The sequence below is a fragment of the Hypomesus nipponensis genome, chromosome 11 (genome assembly GCF_054491055.1).
Source record: "Hypomesus nipponensis isolate SF chromosome 11, ASM5449105v1, whole genome shotgun sequence".
NCBI lineage: Eukaryota > Metazoa > Chordata > Actinopteri > Osmeriformes > Osmeridae > Hypomesus > Hypomesus nipponensis.
The window spans coordinates 13,651,055-13,675,435 of NC_140371.1; the positions used below are offsets into that span (position 1 = coordinate 13,651,055).

The 24,381-nt window shown below is 41.4% G+C and overlaps 1 protein-coding gene across 1 annotated transcript; it reads left to right on the top strand.

The window, feature by feature from the left end:
- The first annotated feature begins 1,594 nt into the window (after nucleotides 1-1,594).
- LOC146268221 (uncharacterized) lies at nucleotides 1,595-11,866 on the top strand. The gene is made up of 4 exons (XM_084710284.1): nucleotides 1,595-1,622; nucleotides 8,768-8,847; nucleotides 9,045-9,256; nucleotides 9,345-11,866. Exons 3-4 carry the CDS (start codon nucleotides 9,094-9,096, stop codon nucleotides 11,090-11,092), a joined length of 1,911 nt encoding a protein of 636 aa, XP_084566410.1. The 5' UTR covers nucleotides 1,595-1,622; nucleotides 8,768-8,847; nucleotides 9,045-9,093; the 3' UTR covers nucleotides 11,093-11,866.
- Nucleotides 11,867-24,381: the final 12,515 nt, after the last annotated feature.

Genomic DNA, 24,381 nt, shown 5'->3' on the forward strand with positions numbered 1-24,381 from the left:
ACACTGGCATAGTGTTTACATTTAGTCATTTAGCAGACGCCCTTATCCAGAGCGACTTACAGTACAGGGTACATTCCCCCGAGGCAAATAGGGTGAAGTTCCTTGCCCAAGGACACAACGTCATTTTGCACATCCGGGAGTTCAACCAACAATTTCTGATTAATAGTCCGACTCCCTAACCGCTCAGCCATCTGATCCCGTGTTGTGGTCTGAGGGGCCATTTTCAAGGTTTATTGAGATAAAGATTATGCAAACAATTTATTTAATTACTCAAGACTCAGTGGCCATTGTTCATTTAATTTTTCTACTATCATAAAATAATCAATTTTCATTTAGTTCACTGTGCAGCGCTACACACTGGACAGCAGTGGAACACACACATATGCCGGAAATTCACCATTACCTTTTTCCCATCCTACTGTCCTTCCTACCCGGGCAGCCAGGAGCAGTGGGCAGTCATATTAGCTTAACCTGGGGACCAAGTACAAATGCTCCCCCATGTCCTAAACCAGGAACAATGGAGCAATCTGTTCTGCATGTTTTTAGCAGGAGCAATCTGTTCTGCATGTTTTTATATTGGGTTATTTGTCATGGAAAACATGTGAGCACAGGAAGAACATGCAAACTCCACAAAATGGCCTTGGAGTCCACCCGAGAACCAAACACTGCCCCATTCAGGAATCCAACCCAGGATCTTTGCTGTGGCAGTGCAAGGCACACTGCCACCAAGCATAAGAAATTAAGAAGCAATAAAACAAAACTACTCTAGCTTAAATACTTATTTATCTTAATAATTCTCAGTAGGCTAATTCTTCGGACGTTCTCTGTGTTCCAAATTGCAAATATCAAAAGTCTGTAGGCCTATCAAATTCCATAGTGAATATATGGGTCATACTTCGGTGTGGGTGTGATTGTGTTTTGTTTTCTGTTGTCACCCTCATTTCCTCAGTTTGTGGACACACCCTTTTCTCTTCCCGCACCTGACATCAGTCACTCATCAGCGCACCTGTTATCGATCAGCTCATTAACCACCTTCAAAGACCATGCCCGCCCTTCTTCTCCCTGCCGGATTGTTAATTTTCTCTCAATGTCAGCCCAGTCTGCTTATTGTCAATTTACGTTTACATTTATTAAACTGATTATTTTAGTTTCTGCGCCCGAGTTATGTCCCCTACCCTGACAGGTTGTGCTAACCGAAGGCGCGAGCACACCCAATTAGAATTTTAAATAATTAAACAAATTGATTAAAAAATATATATATATTTATATATAGCAAAGAAACACAGCCATACATAAATATCATGGGGAATGAATGCGGTTCATTTTGGACCCATGTTGTGCATTAGAAGGGGTAAGCATTAGGTCGTGTGTCAAAACTTAGGTCCCTTTAAAGCTATCCATAACCTTTCCATACTCATGCTGAGTGGCTTTTCACTATCATGGACCTGTGACAGGCAGCGCTCACGTTGATCTCCCCTGTCAGTGCATCCAGGGCTCTCAAGTCTCACGCATTCGCTGAGACTTCCCGCCGTTGGAGTTTCGCGCCAGTGAACGTGGTCTCGCGGGCCAAGGGGTAATTTGCCTCAGACTGATTTCTCAGGACTGGAAGACGTCCTCAGAAGGTAACTGCTTACATGTAGCTGCTTTCATCAAGTTTAATTGCACATAAAGTAGCCTACTTAAAGTTAGTAATATGTTATTAAAATTATATGAAATTGTCTGTTGAGAAGTGAATGTCGTATTGTCAGGTTAGATAACCAGTCGACGGTGCTAATGCTAGAGCTAACTGCTGTGTAGTAGGCCTAACGCTAGCTAACAAAGTTAACTGCCAGTGTCACTATACTGTAGCTGTAGAGTCGCTAGCTAATTATTTAGATAATATGGCTAACATTAACTAGTTAACGCTAATTAACTGTGGCTTGTGCCGTACCGGTCGTGATACAGCTGTTGGCTAGTTAGACGGTATATAAAGGATGACTACTCGACATTAAGGCTTGTCCGCTTGTACGGGATGAGAGGATTTTCGAAGTCGAAGAGAAATGTAACGTCACTGTGTCCAATAGTGATGGGTGAAACGAAGCTTTTCAAAGCAACGAGGTATTTGACACAATTGTCTCGAAAAAGTATCGCTTTTTCGAAGCGTTCGATACATCTTCTCCATAGGGACATCTGCTGGTCAGATATGGTATGGAGACTGTATCGAGCGATGGAAGGACTCAAGTAACGTCAAGTCCTCGAGACGTCAGTCTCAAAATCGTCATTGACAACTTGATAAATTAAGGTTATGTGACAAATGTTTCGATTTTCAAGTGTCAAAAATATGTTATCATATATCTTGTTGTATTATAAACAACGTAACGTCTTTGCTACTTTACGTTTATGATATTTATTTTTAGGTTCTTATAACATTAATTAGTATTACACATATTCTTCAACTGAGTATGGCCTCATGGTAAAGGCGCAACCCCTCACTCAAATGTAGTGAGATCGCATCCCCTCAGCCCGTTTTAGTAGAAGTATATGCTAAAAGAATATATTACTAGCGTCACTGTGTCCAATCCCGACCGCTGTAAACTACTATTGTCCAAACCCGAACGGGTTTCCGGTCTTTTTGCCACCATTTTCTTTTACAATCGTTAGCAAAGTGTAAGAAATATTATTTTAGGCATACCAAACAATCTACGTGTCAAATTTCATAAACATATATGGACGTTTACATGTCTAAATAATTTAGGAAAGTTACATTGATGAGAGAAAGCCGAAAGACCACTCGGGCGACGCTCGGGCGACGCTTTTTACTATGACATGAGAAGAGTTCAACTTAACATCCAGCAGGTGGTGGTAAACAGTCAAATTTAGATTTTATCGCATAGTTTGGAGATTTTGAAGCGTGATATCTCATTGTCCCCGTATATATTGACAGCATTATAGTAAGTTTGGTGACCCTGGATCAAGTTAATATACCCGGAAAAACAGCAGCAACGAGTGTTTACTACGAGTATAAGTGCGGTCGGGTTTGGACAAGGGTACCGCACGGCTAATTTACAGGCGCCAGCGTCCTTTTACCGGCTCTAGTAAAGGATAAGCTAACTCAATTTTTTTTTACAATATTTATTTCGAAAGGTAAGAAGTTAAAGCTTAACGTGAAATCAGTAAATCAGCTGAAAACGTGATACAATCATTTTTTATCAATATTTGAAGTGGCATTTTATCAGAATGTTAGCTAAAAACTGGTCGGGATTGGACACAGTGACGTTAGATGTTAATGTAAACTATAAGGATGGAGATTTGAACTGATTTCACTATTCGAATAGTATCCGACATTATTTTCGAATATCCGGATAATCTATTTTGTGGTTCCCTTATGTAATTAGCCTGACGTGACGCAAAGCATACAGTACACACATGAACCACCACACATTCTGGCAATAATTGGGACTGTTAAACTATTAGATTAAATAAGGTTTGAATAAAGAAAACAAATGAAAGATCAATTTATCAACATGACGAAAAGACAATGAACTTGAAAAAACGCTGCGTCTTCAGACATAGGCTCTTAATTTGGCGGAAAAGCGATCAGCCTATTATTATGTGAAATAAAAAGTAGCTACATTGGACTAAATTAAACACATTGGGTAGGCTATCCTCCATAAAAACGAAAAACACATGGAGAAATGTTGCATATTAACTTGGATATTAACTTGGAACTGGAATCCTATAGGATACGGTGCGCCAACATTCATTGCGAACATAAACAGCCAATTACGCTAGCTCTCTAAAATAAATAAGCCACAACTGCATTAGCCATACGCATTTTTATTCAGGAGAATTAGCATGTAAACATGCTCAGGGGAGAGGCTAGTACGGAGTCGATTTACGAGCAGGCCGGCGTAGAAAAGACTGCAGGAACTGAGGTTGTTGCGTGGTACTGCTTAGCCAGGACACTGTTCTTCTTGTAGCGCCAAATGAAGTGAAAGGAAACTCGCTGCAGAACGCACGCGTAGCGTACCTTTTTTGATGGTTTTCATCATTTTCTAACGTCACAACTATTAGAATTCACAACATTACGCGACGGTTTTTCAATAAAACCTTTTTTTTTAAATCAAACTATGCTCATAAGTATTCGAAAAAAGTATTCGAATACTAACTTACTTAAGGATATCCGGATATTCGATTACCCACGCCCATCCCTAGTAAGCTAGCGGTTAAGGCTTTGGAACATGCTTTTGCAACCGGGAAAGGGATGGCCACATTTGAAGGCTGGTAAAACTAGAGAAAGATGTAGGCTATGTGCTTGTGTACACCTACTATCTCATATTTGTATCTATCTCTGTCTATCTAGCTCTGGCAATCTATCTGTATCTCTGGTTCTGTCATTGAATGTAGTGTCCTTAAATAGGCCTATGTCTCCTCTTTATAACCTACGAATATTAGTGATGTCTAATCATTTTATCGCATAGTTTGGAGATGTTGAAGCGTGATATCTTATTGTCCCCGTATATATTGACGGCATTATAGTAAGTTTGCTGACCCAGGATCAAGTAAATATTCCCGGAAAAACCACAGCAACGAGTGTTTACCACGAGTATAAGTCTGGTCGGGTTTGGACAAGGGTAGCGCACGGCTAATTTACCGGCGCCAGCGTGTTTTTACCGGCTTGAGTAAAGGATAAGCTAACAATTTTTTTTTACAATATTTAGTTCGAAAGTAAGAAGTAAAGCTTAATGTAAAATCAGTAAATCAGCTGAAGACGTGATACAATCATTTTTATCAATATTCGAAGTGGCATTTTATCAGAATGGTAGCTAAAAACCGGTCGGGATTGGACACAGTGACGTTAATGCTAAACACTTGAACGGGGGGTTATTTCGTGAAAGAGGAATCATTTACTGTCGTCTCAGTTACACTATCAGGGCTTTGAAATACTGTGACTTACTAAAGTAGGCAGATGGCTAGCTTAGTAAAACATAAAATGTCATAATAATTTCAAGCAGTGCAGCTAGACCCAGTGAAATGTTCTACAGCTAGTATTGCTAACGACATTGGTTAACTACTTCGGTAGGCTATCCTCAGTATTTGCAGGGTCAAAATGGGTCTTCGGTAGCCTGGCTCTGCCCTCCTACGTACTTCCGCTCAATTTCATTTAGCTTCTGTACTAGGTCTGGCCTACTCTGACGTTGTCATACTCACAATTCTAGTCCGAATATGAGTCTGAACTCTCCCTTGGGCTGTAAGTATGGGGCGTGTTTCAACCGAACTCGTAAAACAAATGCCTCTTTGTTCAATAGACCAATTATCACCCTACGTCACAACTGTCAAGCAGGCTCAACTGCACATGTCGGTTGTAAAAGAGAACTTCTCCCCGGTCTATTACACTTGGAGTGTCGATCAGGTCATCATACATCTCTGGCCACTGGATTGCAGGGCTTGATAATAACTTTGAGGCTCTTGGCCTTTGGACAAATACATTTACGTTTCACTTGTCTATGCACAAAAGTCACTTGACCCCGATACCCTTAAATAGCCTGACCAAGTGATCGGGCAAAATAGCCTGGCTAACGGAGGTCGCTTTCTCAGGCAAATTACGAATGAAACAGGCACAGGAAATGTACGAGAGTCTGGATAGGACCAGGCTAGGTCTTCGGTGCTCCAAAACAGTCTGTATTACTATCAGACATCTAAGTTACTATTTTTTTTTTTACCATTTCAGAAACAATGGAGGCTATGTTTGATTAAATCATTTTGCTCCCACTTTAGATTAAAATAGATAGGCTAATAGATTGACAATAGTCCAAGCCCCATGGTGCTATCATGTATGGTTCAAAGATTCTCAAAGTTAACCTCTTTACACATATATGCAAACTAGGGATGTAAATTGGCACCCGCCACCAGCCAAATTAGGGTGATTTTGTGTTGTGGTGGATAAACTCGCTTCAGCTACCGGCCACCATGGCGGGTAAATTAAATTATTACACGGCTGTTCTTAATGCTGTAGAATGCCCCATTCACTTGAATGGTGCTTCGCAATGTTCTGCGGTCAATTATTTTTTGATAACAGACCATTGCTATGTATAACTGACCGCTTTCAAGAAAAGTGTCCTTTTTGCCTCGGATTCACGTCTTGCATTGCACCCCGCAAGTAGTCCGGTAATTTTTCAAGCTGTTCGGCTGTACTTGAAAAATACTATTAAACATATTCGCGGACATCCACTGCACGAGTGATTAATTGCGATGATGGCGCCAATAAAAGTTAAAGCGAGCACATAGAACTTAATATATATTTCATATCAAAGGGAGTCAGATGGCTGAGCGGTTAGGGCACTGGGCTAGTAATCCAAAGGTTACCAGATCAATTCCCGGCCGTGCCAACTGACGTTGTGTCCTTGGGCAAAGCACTTCACCCTACTTGCCTCGGGGGGAATGTCCCTGTACTTTCTGTAAGTCGCTCTACAAATGATACAAATGTTGCTAATGCTTCCTAGGTACACAGCTGCCGACGCTAGCTACCTAGAAACGTCAACACACAATTATTTTATTTTTTATTTTAACCTCGACGAGTGACTTTTGTGCATGGACAAGTGAAACGTAAATGTACTTGTCCAGAGGACAAGTGCCTCAGAGCCCTGACTATAGTAACATAGACTTAGAAGAGAAGGGGTAGTGAGCTAACTAGCGGTAGCTAAATGACGCAGACTTTTTCTTGTAGATAAACTCCAGCAGCAGAATTGACGACCAACGTCGAATACGAGTTCTTCAGAGGAAGTGAGGATAGCGTTTGCTAGCTGGCCATGGACGCTAACAATGCCAGTCATCTTAGTTAAAGAGGGAATTTGCTCGGAAGGTTTGGTTGTAGTTTGTGTCTGAACTGGTGGTGGCCTGACAGGACAAGTTTGAAGGCTTGAAGACACACTTCCAAAATGGAGTGGTCCAGGTTGGAGGAATGGGAGAAAGTCCGCTTTAAGAACATAAACAAAACCATCTGGCTATGCTGGCCAAAGGGACGTACCTTCACAGTGTTTCACATGGTTATCAACAGTAGGGTTTTCCAGAATCAAAATTACGTTAAGGTGTTAAATGCTGTGCGCATGTGAAATATCGCTGTAAGGTGTACCTCAAGGAAACACCGGATTGCAATGCTTGACAAAGGAATGGGTAACAGTATTTTACCTCACAATGAATATTCACCTACAATTAGGGATGGGCATAATTAATCGACAATCGATTATCGATCATTAAGAATTTTGTCAATGACATTATTTGTTCATCGATAAAACTAATGCATGTTATGTTGCGTAGTGCGAGTCTTAAAGGAATCCAATGGATTTTGCTATTTGACAGCAATTAAAAATGTTACCAAACAAAGCCAATGTTTGGAATAAAACGCCACAGGCCTACTCAGTTACCGGCGAGTTTCCATGTATTTCAAAAGTAAACATGAAGAGGTCACGGCAAAGTGTAGCGTGAGACCATTTTGACTTAATTACTTTGTTCACTGCCAACACTGCAAAGCTGAGTATAAATACAACTCCTCCACGACTCAAATGAGGAACCACTTGAAGAACGTAGGCTACATTCGACCCTAGTTTGTGGCGGTGCATAAGCTGCGCGCTGATTGGTTCGTTTTCAACGAGTGAACCTTGGGAGCAAAAGCGCAACACGGCCAACAGCAGCACTCGCTGAAACAGCGAAGTTGGAGACTTGAAATAAAAACGCGCAAATAAATCTATTGTCTACAAAACACTGTTTTTGACAGATTGACTATATCATTTGAAATGATAACATTACTTGTTTCCACTTCTGTTGTTGAAGCAAACTGGATTGATTTAGGTGGGTAGAATGTTAGGCTACAGCTTAGCAACCAAACCATATTGTGATTCTCCTCGGCTTCAGTTAGCTAGCTAGCTCTAGATATCTTGCTGAAAAATTACATGACAAAGATCTGGACAAACATGCATTGTGAATTGTAGATTTACATTGCACAGGTTATTTATTTGAATGAAACAGTCAGGAACATGAATCAACGTTAGCCCCATTGCCAATAAACTAGGCTAAATTATCACACATAATACTTATGCTCTTGCGTTAGCAAGCTAAACTTGTTTACATGCCTACAGTCTAGGTGTTACTAGTAACAGTTACTAGCAATGCTAATGTATCCTGTATCTAGCTCCTGCCTTTCTCCAGTTCTTTCAAATAGATTATCTAAACAGGCGTTAGCAACAGGCGTTTTTAGGGGTGCTTGAGCACCCCTAAAAAGGGTCTTAAATCACCACTGGTGTATAGCCTACTTTACAGTTGAATATTAGCTGATATTTAACTATGTACATTTAACCAATACAAATGCTGCTAACGCTTGCTAGGTACATCAATGCTGACGCTAGCTAACTAGAAATGTCAACACAATTATTATTTTTTATAAAATGATAAATCTTTACCCGGACAAGTAACTTTTGTGTATGGACAAGTGAAACGTTAATGTACTTGTCCAAAGGACAAGTGCCTCAAAAAGTTAATGTCGAGTCCTGACCACTGCAGTACGGCTGTAAGTATTGTGTTACACCAATAGTGTGTCCACATACAGAATAGTTAACTGTTGTAGCTGTTATAGTACTGGAGTAGTATGTAGTAATACTAATTCTACATGACTGAAGTACAAATACAACCCCATCATCACCACCTCAGAATGCTTCTGAAGGAATCAGAGAGTAACTGTTTGACTGTAATGTCATACAGGAATGTTTCAATGTTCTGTTGTGTGTGTTCTGAGTCACACGGACCTCCAGACCCCCTCCTAGGAGACCAGCTGCACCCCAGAGAGCTGCTCCCACACACACACCTGCACCACAGGTGAGATACACACTCCTGCACCATAGGTGATATGTACACACACAATAGTGCAATAATAAAAATGTAAAAATGAAATTAATACAGATGAAGAACCGTGCTAATATAATATATTACCGTATATGCTGTCTCGGTATCCGTCTCTCACTCTCTGTCTTTCTCACTTTCCATCACTCCCCCCCCCCCCCCCAACCCCCAAGTTGTGAGGTAGCGGAACCCAGCAAGGGGGCCCGACCCCCTCCGGAAGAGATGCTGAGTGAGGAGGATATGGCCTTCCTCAGAGACGCCAGCCCCCCAACGCACATGCTCTCCCTGACAACGGAGGGCCAGAGCACCGGTAGGGGGGGCTCTCAGGAAGCGGGGGCGGGAGGCCCAGAGGCCCCCCAGGAGAGATTTGATCGGTCAACTTCAGGTGATAGATGTTAGCTGTCTATGTATCTCTGTGTCTGAATGTCAGAAAGAGTGGGGCTGAGAATAATGTGTGTGTGTGTGTGTACCAGGCCTGTCTAAGGCAGAGTGTGTGAGGACGAGCAGGACAACAGAGAAGTTCTCCAGAACCATGGACAGGGAAAAGGCCAGGCATCACCAGTGTGGGAAGAGCTTCAGTCGGTCAGAAACCTTTAAGAAACACCAGCGTGTTCACTCAGGAGAGAAGCCGTACCACTGTGCTGAGTGTGGGAAGAGCTTCAGTTGGTCAGAAACCTTAAAGACACACCAGCGTGTTCATTCAGGAGAGAAGCCGTACCACTGTGACCAGTGTGGGAAGAGCTTCAGTCGGTTAGAAACCTTAAAGAAACACCAGCGTGTTCACTCAGGAGAGAAGCCGTACCACTGTGATGAGTGTGGGAAGAGCTTCAGTTGGTCAGGACATTTAAAGACACACCAGCATGTGCACTCAGGAGAGAAGCCGTACCACTGTGACGAGTGTGGGAAGAGCTTCAGTCAGTCAGGACATTTAAAGACACACCAGCATGTGCACTCAGGAGAGAAGCCGTACCACTGTGACGAGTGTGGGAAGAGCTTCAGTCAGTCAGGAGACTTAGAGACACACCAGCGTGTTCACTCAGGAGAGAAGCCGTACCACTGTGACCAGTGTGGGAAGAGCTTCAGTCGGTCAGGGCATTTAAAGACACACCAGAATGTTCACTCAGGAGAGAAGCTGTACCACTGTGATGAGTGTGGGAAGAGCTTCAGTTGTTCAGGAAGCTTAAAGACACACCAGCATGTTCATTCAGGAGAGAAGCCGTACCACTGTGACGAGTGTGGGAAGAGCTTCAGTCGGTCAGGGCATTTAAAGACACACCAGCGTGTTCATTCAGGAGAGAAGCCGTACCACTGTGATGAGTGTGGGAAGAGCTTCAGTCATTCAGGAAGCTTGGAGAGACACCAGCGTGTTCACTCAGGAGAGAAGCCGTACCACTGTGACCAGTGTGGGAAGAGCTTCAGTTGTTCAGGAAGCTTAAAGACACACCAGCGTGTTCATTCAGGAGAGAAGCCGTACCACTGTGACCAGTGTGGGAAGAGCTTCAGTCGGTCAGGGCATTTAAAGACACACCAGAATGTTCACTCAGGAGAGAAGCTGTACCACTGTGATGAGTGTGGGAAGAGCTTCAGTTGTTCAGGAAGCTTAAAGACACACCAGCGTGTTCATTCAGGAGAGAAGCCGTACCACTGTGACCAGTGTGGGAAGAGCTTCAGTCGGTCAGGGCATTTAAAGACACACCAGAATGTTCACTCAGGAGAGAAGCTGTACCACTGTGATGAGTGTGGGAAGAGCTTCAGTTGTTCAGGAAGCTTAAAGACACACCAGCGTGTTCATTCAGGAGAGAAGCCGTACCACTGTGACCAGTGTGGGAAGAGCTTCAGTCGGTCAGGGCATTTAAAGACACACCAGAATGTTCACTCAGGAGAGAAGCCGTACCACTGTGATGAGTGTGGGAAGAGCTTCAGTCATTCAGGAAGCTTGGAGAGACACCAGCGTGTTCACTCAGGAGAGAAGCCGTACCACTGTGACCAGTGTGGGAAGAGCTTCAGTCGGTCAGGAAGCTTGGAGAGACACCAGCGTGTTCACTCAGGAGAGAAGCCGTACCACTGTAATGCGTGTGGGAAGAGCTTCAGTCATTCAGGAAGCTTGGAGAGACATCAGCGTGTTCACTCAGGAGAGAAGCTGTACCACTGTGACCAGTGTGGGAAGAGCTTCAGTCGGTCAGAAACCTTAAAGAGACACCAGCGTGTTCACCAGTTCTGAACTTGATCCTTAAGAAAAGGCAAAAGCTTATCTAAAAGCCATGGATATGATTCTTGAACTGGAAGTGTGAAAACACCGTCTCTTTTTTTGACCTCAAGATAACGATGACAAGATATTCAGTCAATGCATGTATTATATAATAACACCGTGATAACAATGTTTGGTTGTGGACTACCTTTGTGGGTGCTGAGGATTGTTGGTGATATTTCCTCAATAATTTCTGTGGAACATAATTTTTGTTTCTATTGTACGATCTCAACAACATCCATGTTTTCGGTATGTGAGTACCGTACTTGTGCACTATGGTTCCTTATGGATTGTATCCATATATAATATTCATAGACACATGTTGTGCTGTCTTAGTCTTTAGTTCTTTTATTTTGTAAATCAGCATACCCTGCTGGTGGTTTTGTACAGTTTGTTTAGGTCATGTGACTTGATCTAACTGTAGTTGAGAGCATAATCGGCAGGCATGCCTCAGTAGGTATATGTATTTTCATAATTTGAGATATTTGAAATGTTTGTGTGTAGATAAAATGTGGATGGCATATTCATGTTAGCAGCATGTTCTGGCTCTAGCTTGTTCAGAAAAAGCATTGTAGGAATACTAATAATGTTTACCAGTAGCCTATATTTTTATAATTTTATATTGTGTTATACTCACTTTTACTTACCATAATGGGAATTTGGACTTTGATTGTTTTTATTTGTCGTTTTTACGTAACTGATAGTTGCTACATTAAAGATCAACTTGGGAACTCCTTTGTGCGTGTTGTAATTTGGGGATGAAGTTTATCATGTACCTGTTAAATTATGCAAGGTGTGTGAAGAGGACAGGATAGTCTTTAATCACATTTTAACATTCACATAATTCACACAACAGTTAAAAGCCCTCCTGTGTTGAGCAAGCCATCCTAAAACCTTAAGTATTAGATGAAGGTCAGTACATAATAAAAGGCAGTTTTGTAATGTGGCTGAATAACAATGGACAGTATTTCAAGTTCCTTAAATATACCAATAGCTACACCTAACCAATAACGGCAAGTGGTAATCGCCAAGGAAACCTTTGAGGAGATTGTTGACATGTCATGCTCGGTTGTCAAGGAAACCCATCTGAATTGGTTTAATGGTCTTGGAGAATATGTTCACTGTAAACTTGTCATCTATTGGATTTAATACACATATACATGTAACTTCAATATTTGACTTGTCCCACATTTCTTTCTTTGTTCATGAATACCCAACCCTGTTATTGTTTCAGATCATTGTGAACTAGAATAGCTTTGTGCAAATATAATTGTCATCACATCCAAATCAGATGGACTTCAATTGAGTCTGCAATTACATCTCAAGACATTATTTCAAGTCAACTCTTTGAAGGAAGCTTAATCAAAGACCCCTGCTTTTGCACCAGGTTTAATTTTTTCCCTGTTTCCCATTACCATAGGGCAGTCTAGTGGCAATTACTCTTTGTCTTAGGAGAAAAGTATACAAATTAAAGTTTGAGGAAGTGAACTAATTTCTTTGCCAGTTGATAAGAGGCTTGACCACACTTCAATATTCTCCCTTTGTTGCTACCTCCACCAGTTGTCAGTCAGTTCCCAGGGGTAATAGGATAAAGTAATCCCCATCCTATGACATTTCCTTTGTTCTGTCACATCTCACTGCCGGGGATTAAAAACGTTTTTTTTTTGTCATTCTATCGGACTGAAAGGAAAAGGTAGGAATCTGTTCACTCGAAAGTGGAGCATATACCACAGTGTTCCCAATGGTCTAGCCCCACCTAGTGAACGACTTGAATAGGTTGCAGACAGGTTTCAATGTACTCATTGCTACACCGCTTCACATTGTGTACATGGGTGAGCACACATTACGCCACATGGAGTGGTCCTCCAAGGCTAGTGGGGCCATAGCTCGGTGTGTGTATGTGTTATGAACCTAATAGAGGGAACAACACTGCAATCTTATCTTTAGGCATTGGCAACTGCTGTTACCTCCTACCACACATTTAGATCCAATATTCCTGCGTTTTTGGATGAAAACCGTTTGTTAGCTCAACTTTCAGAGTTAATGAATCCATGCTTTCATATTTATCAGCCTATAGCACAGGTAATGCTTTAAGTGTGTGAGTTTCAAATCCACTAGGGGGCACTCTGAAACAACACAGTTGTTGACAATACAGAATTCAACAGGGAGTCATTTTTGCAACTATAACTATTTGTTGCTGTACTACAGCAAATGAAATTCAAAACAATCAGGACTGTTTGGGAAGTTTTCCCCTTATTTCCCACATGCCCTATCCCTTTTATTTTTATTTTTTACAACAAATCAAAGGTTATGTTGTCTGGAATATGCTAATAAGCCACACTCCGGCAAGTCCCTGGGTGTAGATCACTTATTAAAAGACTAGTTGGGAGGGTTTATGCAAATGCACTAAATCAAAGCAAGGAACTATCCTTGCATAAGATGTGTGCTGGTGCTTGATAGTTCTTTGGTATGACTAGCATCTACAATAGAGCATCAGACAGCACAAGTGTTCATCTGTTCTGGTATTAGTTGCTGGATTTTACATTTTGTTGTTCTGTTGACTTGTTTTGCCAATGCGCTCCAGACTAACAGTTTGCTTGTCCGCAAAATCAGAAGTTTAATTTCCCGTTGAGTGGATTGACAAGGTTGTTGGTGTGTGTGTGTGTGTGTGTGGGGGGGGGGGGGGCTGGATAATATCCGTTGTGGCCGAAGGCTGCTGTGAAATAGTCTGACACAGACACTGATTAAGCCTCTTGAGATCTGAGAGGATTGTGTGTCTTAGCAGAAAGAGAGAAAAAACAAAGTGAGAACCAAACAAGAAATTTGGACTGCATTTGCCGCTTGCGTCTAGTGAAGGGTTGTACCGTTGTAACATAGGTTACTACTGTTAGTACATAACTAAGATAGGCCTATCCAATCTTTGATTGGTCAAAGTGTGACGTCTGTTGGTTTGTTTGTGTGCTTGTTCTCTATAAAGATGGCTAGTGATTAGCTTGAAGTACCTTCATTGCTCTAGTGCATTTACAGTGCTGTTGGCCTGTAACATAATTACAAAATGGGTGTCTAAATTGCACCTCTTGACTCAGGGGTCTGTGAGTCATAGGTCCTAATGCTAATGAAATCACGTCTGACTCCTGCCATCTACATTCCCTCTCGCTCTGCCAATTTAGAGTGCAAAGGTGAGTCCTCCATGTTTAATATTTATGTTTTGACAGTAAATGAAGTAAAAAGAGCAGAGGTCAATATCCCCTCTCAGACAAATATGCTAAATGTGCAGTTGTGTTTGCCTAAACATCTACTAGATAGACTGCCCCAAAAAATATGTCAATTTTGCACCTAATAAAGGGTGCCTTTACTGCAGTAACAAGAAATATTTAACAAGTTATCTGTTTAGATAAAAGTGACTTTAATATTACCATTTCTGTTTAGCTTTTTACACTTCTTTTTTTCTTAACGTCTTGCATTTTCTTTCCATAGTTCATGGTAGCCTACATTTTGGGAGTTATACTGAGCTATTCAGATTTTCCATTGTATTATACAATTCTGCAGTATGTGTATGATAAGATTCAGACTAGACATTCATCTCGACATCTTGTCACCTTGTCACGTCTTTCCATGTATGTCCTGTGTATGAGGGTCAGTAGCCTCTTCACTTGAAGAAAATCACTCAAGCACGTTTCATATTCAAACCCAAGCAAAGAAAACATCAATGTGATATTGACAGCTCAGGCTGTATTCCTAAACCAAACAGATGCTGAGTGACCTGACAAAGGGCACCTGTCCTCCCTCCACAGTAGACACTTCTAGGACCCCCCATGGACTAAGGCTCCTTGATGGGCAGTCCTGGATTTCTTAAACTCTAAATGAAATAGTTGAACAGTTACAAAGAATGACAAGTTCATTTCTATCCCAGCAGGGAATGTCTAGGGTACATGTAGCGCAAGTAATCAAGACTATTGTCATTAGTAAATCTATCAGCACATCAATCAGATCAGAAGTTTTGTCTGTGTTTGACGTGATGAATCTATGAAAATGCTGTCAATTAAACTACAATACTTCAACTGCCTGATAAGAGAATGAAGACCCTCGAATCTTCTCGTTTTTGGTAAATATGATTATTTTGTGATAAACGTCTTCCGAGAATACCCAGTATAGCATTCTCATGAATGGTATTTGAACTCTAGAAGTCCTAGTTACAGAAAATCAGAGAAACATTAATATTGAGCACAGCTCAATAATGCCTTTGCATGGATGAAAGCAACCCCCCATAAAAAACCATCAGAGGGCAATCGATGGGCTTTCATCCCCTGGACGGAAATTGCACTCATACTGCTCTGAGTCTATGAAGGTCCCCCATAGAAACTGGAGGGATCATTACCATCCAACTCACAAGAATGAAATCAAAATGTCAGTCTGCTCTGGAGTGTTGACAGAGTAGTCTTGCTTCCCAGTTTTATTCTGTATTCCCTTCTATTCACATATGCAGTAGACCGTACTCCTTTCTATTCCTATGTAGTTATGTAGTCAACTGCACTTCTGCTACAAGGCGTGACTTAAATTCATTGAAATAGACTCTTGTTTGATTGGGATGATGACATTTGGGGTTTTGAGGGTGACTTGGGGGTTCCTGTATCACTGGACTTGAAATGAAATGATGATGAAATAAATGTATGTACAAAAGGGCAGAAACACAGACACACACACACACACATTATGGTATGAAATTGACTGCAAACCCCCCATGGAGATGTCAGTAGTTAGCACGTCACACTTTGAATGGTTAGTGACTGATTTGATAATTCTCCAAACTTAAATATCTGACATCTGTATAACTACTCAATAATCTAATTAGGCTGTATGGACAGCTACTGTAATTATACTGTAGCTAGGTTTAGATATTCCAATCCATCAAATCCGCTCTGATGGACAAGATTCATTAAACATAATCTATGTTTAAACTGCCTCTAAGATTTGACTTACATTTGTGACTGATTTAGTCTCTGCCTCTCAAACTGGTATTTTTGTCAAAGGATAAAAAACTATCATATGTCCATGACAAATCCCTGATTGTTTCGTTTCTCCTTGTTTGACCAGAGATATCCAAACTGATTTGATTTCATCCTTTCTCAAACAACTCCCGCTGTCTCATTTACAATACAGTATACCCTATCTTCATTCTGCCAGCTTGCTGTGGCATCAAATATTCTCAGATTGGCCGGCATGGAATGCATGACTGCCACCAATTCCATTTCCTCAGTCCAACCCTGCCCACTCGGGTGATATGTGTCTGATGTTGAAGTTTGGTGACTTTCAAAACAGAGTTCAGTGTGCTCGCTGGGAAAGACTTGCACACCATTTTTTTCTTGGTTTAGAGCAGATTTTTTCATGAATAGGAAGTCATCAGTTTGAATTTAATTTGTATCTTTAGAAGTGAATGGATCAAAAGACGGTCAATGCACAGTATGTTACATGCTCTGAAACGTATTTTCTCACCAGCTAATTTGCTGAAATGCAGTGGGGTTTTGCTGGCTATACTGTCACGTTGATCCATCACGGAACTACTCAGTCACTAAATTAAGTGGTATGATGTCATTTTCCAGCTTTAACATGAATATCTAACTTAACAGTCAGCTGTCTAGGCCCATGGTCCAGAGAAATCCTGAGACCTGTTTGTGAGATAGAGAACCAGCAAGTGGCCCCATCAATACCACATCAAACAGTGGGGTCCATCAAGTCTTTGCCTACCACCCACAGGAAAGTCTAAGGTACAACAAGAGAGATACTCCCATCCACAGAAAGAGAAGGGTTCCATCCACCGCCAGGGTCATTAAAACCCTGCTTCCCTTGTACTACCCTTTGGTCTGTCGGTAAAGACATTATCTCACACGACATTATCACCTGCCAACTTAGCGTGAGGAGAAGAAGAAGAACTCTGTCATGCGATCATGGAGCCTGGGATAGGTTTCCATTCCCATTAGGTCTGTGACTGGTGATGGAACACTATCTATTACCATCTCCGGGAGGCCTGCCTGCTCTTCTTCAGTCGTGTTGGGCTGGAGAAAAGGTGGGTTGACACTGTTGCGTGTCTCTGTGCGATTAAATGTGCATGCTGCATGCTCAGGGCCCATGCACCCCGTCCCCCCTGCTTGAACCAAATACAAATGAAGCATGCAGAAACCCTCCAGCCTGCCCTTCATACACAGTAAAGGATGATACACTTTCGCTCCAGGGAGGGTACTTTAAATGGCATTAAACAGGGGCTAAGGGACCTGTGCACTGTTTACTGACGTCTATTTTCTTGTCCCTTTGAGGCCTGTGGAAGAATGCCTTGCTTGATTAAGGTCTCTTCGCAAAGATTCCATAATCAGTTATTCTTTTTTGTTTGCGGTGCACTTGTGAATAGGAAAAGATTGATCACGCTTACATCCAAAGACTGGAATAATTTGTTTACATGTGTAGCCTCGATTTGGCAATCTTGTCATTTGAAAATGAAAATTGAACCTACTTGCCGCCTGGAATCTTAAGCACACATCAAAGGGAGAAAGATCTGCTGAGCACTCTGGCCACAAAGTGTTCCTAATGCCTTGATATATGGTAAATAAAAAGGCCTAATGTGTTCTAGTGCACACATCTGAATAGGGCTTGTCAAAGAGAGCATAATCTCCCCCTCCCATGACGCCTGCTATATGGTAATGCTTTGCCTTGTTTGTTTTGTGTTCAAGGGACTGCTTTGAAAGGGAAATGATAGTGATATTTTCTTGTCAGATGTAATGACTTTCCATTAAGGCATTTCAAAAGTCTCCAACAAGAAAGCTATTGTGCATTCAAATGAGCCAGAGTGTAGACTATGATACAAAGATTTCCAGACTGAAGACATGATGTCGGTAGTCCCTGTTTTATACAGGAGATGTGGTACCTGGCACAAGTCCTTCTATCTGTATTTCCTCACAATGAAAATGACAGGAAATGGTGGTGAAGGAAACAGGGCCTGTAAAAAAAAGTGTATACCTTGAAGCAGGCCTGAGCCTTAAAAGGGATTTCCCAAGGAGCCACCAAAACAATTCTGAATCCAAGTGCAGTTCTACATTTCTCTGTCCAAAATATGGTTGGTAATAGATTAAGTGTAATAAAACAGTTTTTCTTTTGTATAGCAGTTCAATTTTCTGATTCATCTGATACAATGCTCCTATAACTCGTCTCCATGGCAAAGTACGTCAAGGCAGGGATTGCAAATTTCACTTAACAATAAATTCTGACTTTTACATAAACGAGGCTTCTTGCTGCTTGAATTTTGACTAAGATCACAATACACATGCATTGATAAAGGTCAGTACCTCTCAGCTCACAGCATATCATTGAGAAGATTCATTTAAACATGTATGGATTCATTATTACAAAATGTGCATTGATATGAATTTGATGGAAGTAGGAAGAAAATAAATTTTGTGTTGTAGCAAAAATATAATTGATGAAAGAAATGGAATGAATATGTAGTATATCTTTCATCAATGGGACTATAGTTGGTCTTTGTCTTGATTGCCACTCCAAACCCTGACTTTAGAACTAAATGTTTCCATCCAGACATCTCTGAATGATAGTAGCCATCTATACTTTCCACTCTCTTTCTCTCTCTTTCTCTCTCTTTATTTGTCTCTGTCTCTCTCACATACACACACTGACATACTGTCATTGAAATTGAGTGCTCTGCCTGAGCCGGCCTTGTGTGGGATAAGTGACAGTGTTGATTAAACTTTAAGTAAGAGATATAATGTAATTTTACTGCTGTGAGTTATCCAAGCTCTTTGCGCTCCAACTTCCCGGCTCCTGAGTTCAAACAGGTTTCATAGGCAGACAGAATAATGATGGTAAAATATACATGAATGAAGAAGAAGATATATTCATTTTGATTCAAGTTGGGAACTTTGAGGCATTTGAATCCCTCAATGTTGTTTGCCGTGTTCCAGAAAAGTTACTAAAGCAGATGTGGGCGATCTTTTGGCTCCAAAATGCTGAATATGATGTTGTGGCCAGAATGTCAGAAGGTTGAATATGTGCTGTTATCCAAGCATAATGTATTTGTGAAGCACTGTGGACTTACAGTTCTGTATGTGGATGGCCTTGAGGTATTCAGTGTGAGGGTAACAAAAGGACCAATTTGTCTGTTCCATTTCTCTTGAGTCGGATTTAGATGACTCTGCCAGCAAAGAGGATAATTCCTCCTCTGTGCCCTGTATACAGAGTTCACAATGCATCGTCCAGCAGTGCTTGTATTGCTTGGCAAGCATCCTACGCAATGATTACTACAGCAGAAGTTCCAAACACCCAAACAAGAGAGTGTATTGACATCCTGAGGAGACACAGCCACAGCAAATCGTTGATTGCTGTTATATGTTTAAAGCTCTTGTGATTGATCACATTCACACTCATATTTTGTAAATGAGAGCTTCAATACTGTATATCATGTCTGAGTCAATGATTGGACAATCGTAAAATTGTAGCTTACCCCACTGATATATTCATAGCTTTCTTTTCACATACGTTGCAGAATTATAACTGGCATTTGTGCAACGGTGTTGCAATCTAGATCTATGTCATCTTCTCCATGTGTTTTGCTGTATGGGAGGTTTTGACCACTTTTGGATCTAAATTCTTCTAAATGCCCTAGTAGAATGTTTCTCACTCACTTCTTACCAATAAGTCTAAGGTTATGACTCAAAATAGGTTGGAAAATGTTTAAGGAACTATTTGACATCATGCAGAAAATCATGTTACTGAAAGTAAATTGGAACACAATCATAGTTATCTGGCTGGATAGTTTTAGATGGAGGCCCAAGTTGTCCCTATTAGTATTCAGTGGATCTCTTCAAGCTCTTTTAAATGCCTGCCAGTTGTAATTATATTCCTAAATTCAGGTAAGTACAGCCAAGGTCTGATTCCTTTGAGGAACACTAAACCACAATTTAGTGGCAAATATTTTGGGGATTCATTTGAATTGGACATTTCATTGTGTGAGAGAATTGAATATCAGGCTTTTAGTATTCAGAATGTTTTTGACTTTGGTCAGTTGGTCAGTGACAGTTCAACTTTTAACCAACAGCAAATCAGTTTCACAAAATGTCTTACACATACTTTTTAACAAGACTTTATGAACTCCAGGCTAATGTACCAACGTAGGCGGAGAGGAATTCAGTACAGTACAGCCCAGTTTCACAACAACATACAGTTTTGCAGGTTGCTGCTTTCAGTAGTTTATCTGCTCAGGAGAGCAGGAGAAATAGGGTTTGCGCGACCCTTACTAATCACCTGTTGATCTATTAAAACCTGAGTGGTAAAGTTAGGAAACATTTAATGTAGAAGTGAGCAATTTGCCCTCACCCAACCTTGGGAGGAATTATTGCCATAATGCATCAAGCTGCAGTACAGTATATGACAACGCTGCATGCACTGCTCTTTTAATTTCGTGTTCCGAGGGGAGGTCCTCCTGTGCATGGCTCTGAGTTGATGAAGGTGCTATCACCCTCAATGAGAGGAATAATTATCACAACAACACATTCATAAGCCTTCCATTAGATTAAGGCCCTTTTTAATAGAGTTGCCGCAAGTGGGGGAGTGGTAGCTTAATGTAATTGGTTACAGGACGACATGCAGGGAGGCGTCATGAAAAATGAGCCAAATTTATTGTCCCTTTTCTTTTTTTTCTCTTCTTTTTTTTTCTCTCCCTCAATAGAAGCTTTATTTGACCATTTTAATCTCTCTGTCTTGTGATCTTGCAGTGTTTCATATAAATGGTTTGTGCATTCCGTTTATTTTTCCCATCCATAATACATGGGGTATCTAAATCCTGCCGGTGCGTGCAGGGGGGAATGCAAGAGCTAGCTGGCTCGCTAGTGCTCTGAGGCATGAAGGCTCAGAACAAAGTGGTGGAAATATATAAGCCAGGAAAGACTGAGAGGAAGCCACTCAGCACACACACTGTTATTGTGATGGTTGACTGTTTTGTTTTTTCGTTTTTCACTCATCTGCACTCATATATATGCAACACTGTATGAATATTTCAGCGTTGTTACGAAGAGCCTGAGAATATCAGTGCAACATGAAAGTAATCTGTTTCAGAAAAGACAAAAACATGAGACGAGAAACACAGAGGGGGTCCTTTCCTCCATTGTGTTTGAAATATTGTAATTTGTAGTTCTAAAATAGCGTAACAGTGTGATTTAGATCAGTGTGACATATGGGGTTGAGAAACAGGTGTCCATATTTAGTAAATCATCCATATGAGAATGAAACAGTCGGTTATTAGCTGAGTTGAGGAAAAGAACAAAAGCTGCTTTCATCTGTCTTTTAAATAAACTCGACTACTAATACTGGATGCTGTAAAATAAAATAAGAAAACACACGATGTGTGCTTGAAAGTCCAACGGTATTGTACGCTTTGCTTGATCTGATCCCAGATTTGTCCAAAGGCAGTAACTCTGGATTGAAGACAGCTGTCAAGAACAATATGAAAAGACCAGTATAGATGCTGACAGATCAAAGACCAAGTCTTGTACACCAGGGTGAAAGTTAGAAGAACATTCTAGGCAGTGCTTCCTGATATCAAGTCCATGAAACTGAGCAATTACTGTGTATCTGTCGTTGGTTATTCAAAAGCTACTCTTCATCTCTTACAGCACCACAACCTACATCCAGGCCGCCAACAGACAGCCAAGTAAAAGCTCTACGGAGAGGGGGGAAAGGAGAACAGCAAGAATTCCAGTGAATTACGGAAATAGAAGCGCTTTGGTAAGAAGATGTATTGTTCTATCCTCAGCAGAGAGATGTCTTGACAGACTTCGGCAGCTGCTCTGGGAACAGCTAGGAGTCGCTGGAATTCTGTCACACACACGTCCTCTCTTGTGTCGGGGCCCAGTCAGGAGTCCTAGTAACTGTGTCACATTTCCATCTCGCTGTGGTAGCTAAGCCACCCAGCAGGGAGAGCGAAAAGCCGAACGGAGCGAAGCACAGGAGGAGGATTCCTTTAATTTAGTCTCAGAGGAGAGCCTCCAACCTCCATCTTCCAGAGCCGGGGTGGAGCAATGATGTGCACAGAAAACCTGCCTCCAACCCCATCCTCGTGTCACTGGCGTCCATTCTCGAATCACACCTCACTGCGCTGTGATAGAGACAGACTATGGGTGTGAAGAAATCTTCTTTTTGTTGTGTTGTTACAGGCTGCGTCATGCAGCTGGTTTGTTTTTCACTCACAGACTAACACAGAGGCCTCTCCACTCTGAATGAGGTTGATCAGAGAGTGGTTTTGGGATCTGGGGAACAGAACTCCAGTCATACCGTATGAGACTCTGTCTTTGGGTCTGCAGACAGTTCCGTTCAAAGCTGTGGTAATTGCGAATGCCCATGACTCTTAAGGCAATGTTCGTCTCTTCATCTTAAAAGCCCTTCTCTATGAATTATTCCACACTCTGACATGTTCATGTCACTTTGTTACATTAGTACTTGGGAGTACATTTTGTGGTGAAGGAACATGGAATTAGGAGTGTTTCTAATGGATTTGTATTGTTTCTACATTTATTTTCTTTTTACCACCCCATGAGTACTGTTGAACCAACCAGTTTTAATATACATTCTAATAAATTCCCCTCACAAAAATGGGCACGTAAGACGCTATTTATTTTTCATTCAAATAAAAGTCTAAAATAAAGATGACTTTGCCTTTTTGATCTGCCACTCACACAGCAGGATGCCAGCATTCAATGTTTCTTAACATCCAGTTGGGAGGCATCTGGAGGAGATTCTCAGTCATTCAAAACATCCTACTCTTCCCCTTGTCTCAGGCCTTCACTGCACTGGCCAGTAGAGCTATCTGTGTGAGGCTGGAGCGTGAACATTGGTCCGTTTTAAAGGAGCTGAATTCCACTATCTACCACCCCTATTTTCAGGTGAGTATGTGAGTGGCTACTGTTGTGAAAGAAAAGAAGATTGTCCAAACAAAAACAAAAGGGGTCGGGATAAAATGATGTTGGGAACTTAAAAGTAACAGCTTTGCCTGTTCTTCTGTAGCATGTCTGTGCTTTTTTTGCTGTCTACTTCCCTTTGAGCTCCCTTGAGAAGCCCTCCTTTCCTTTTGCACTCCTCTCTTGCGACAAAGAACATGGTTTTTGGCACAGAACACAGTCGGCGATAAAGAGTCTCATTCAAGCTTAGCACACACACACACACAAACGGACGCACACACCACCTCAGCCTCGGACAGGACCAGTCGGTCAGCGAGCTCAGCGGTGTGGACTAGCACACACCCAGACAGATGTAAGCACAAGCACACACTTACACATGAAAGAGCTTGTGCGGGATACCTGACCAAGGACACGTACTTAACAAACATGCACAAAATGGGCTTTTGCTGATGTCCCATATGTTGTTTGGAAAAAAACGTTATCAGCAGGCCCCTTAAAGCTAAACATGGCAACATATGGTGGCAAATTTAACGGGCTGCCAATGGGCCTTTTTGTAAAAAATAATAATAATACTTTCCAAGAGAATTTTCCCTTCGATTTAAAAAAAAAAGGTTCTTGCTGTAATTACCACTATGCAGTCAAAATAATTCTAAATTGTCGGACCAGTGACACTTAAATCTCTCCCACTTCCCCTCCGAACACCTGTGAAAAATAAAAGACTTAACATCATGATCCGAGGACTGTTTTCCACATCTAGAATGAGACATTTGGCCCGCAATTTCTTCTAAATCAAACTTTAGGCTTCTCCCTCTGTCCTTTTGGTCACTCTGTGCAGTGATGTGATCAAACAAAGTGGGTCTGTTTCAGGTTGTGTACGTAAAAGAGAGGAAAAGAGGGAGAGAGAAAAAGAGCGAGTTTGCTCTGTGCTTGGCAATTGCTTGACTTCTGGTGTACCCTGAAAGCAAGAGAGCACAGAGAAACACATCACCTTTGGCCCTGCTCTAAAGTACCCATTAAAAAATCTAGAAAAGTTGCCAGAGGTTTTAGAAGTATCGATTTTCCTTTCAGTTTCTGTTGAAAGCACAGGGAAAGGCATTGAAGCACTGAGTTACTATAGGCCCACTGTAGATTGGGGACAAGTTCTCAATCTGGGCAAGACCTTGCCCCTTGTGACAGAACAAAAGACCATGGTGCTGAGTTTGCTGGTTTGATTCCGCTTGGAGAGAATATTACCAACTGTGTACAACCCATGATATATATATATATATTTTTTTGTGCATTTTCTTGGATAAACAGAACGAAATAATGCTG

What these genes read in the sequence shown, in the direction of transcription:
- LOC146268221 (XM_084710284.1), top strand. Translation starts at nt 9,094, where the DNA reads ATGCTGAGTGAGGAGGATATGGCCTTCCTCAGAGACGCCAGCCCCCCA. An exon ending in ATTTGATCGGTCAACTTCAG is followed by an intron (nt 9,257 to 9,344) that starts GTGATAGATGTT and finishes TGTGTGTACCAG; the next exon opens with GCCTGTCTAAGGCAGAGTGT.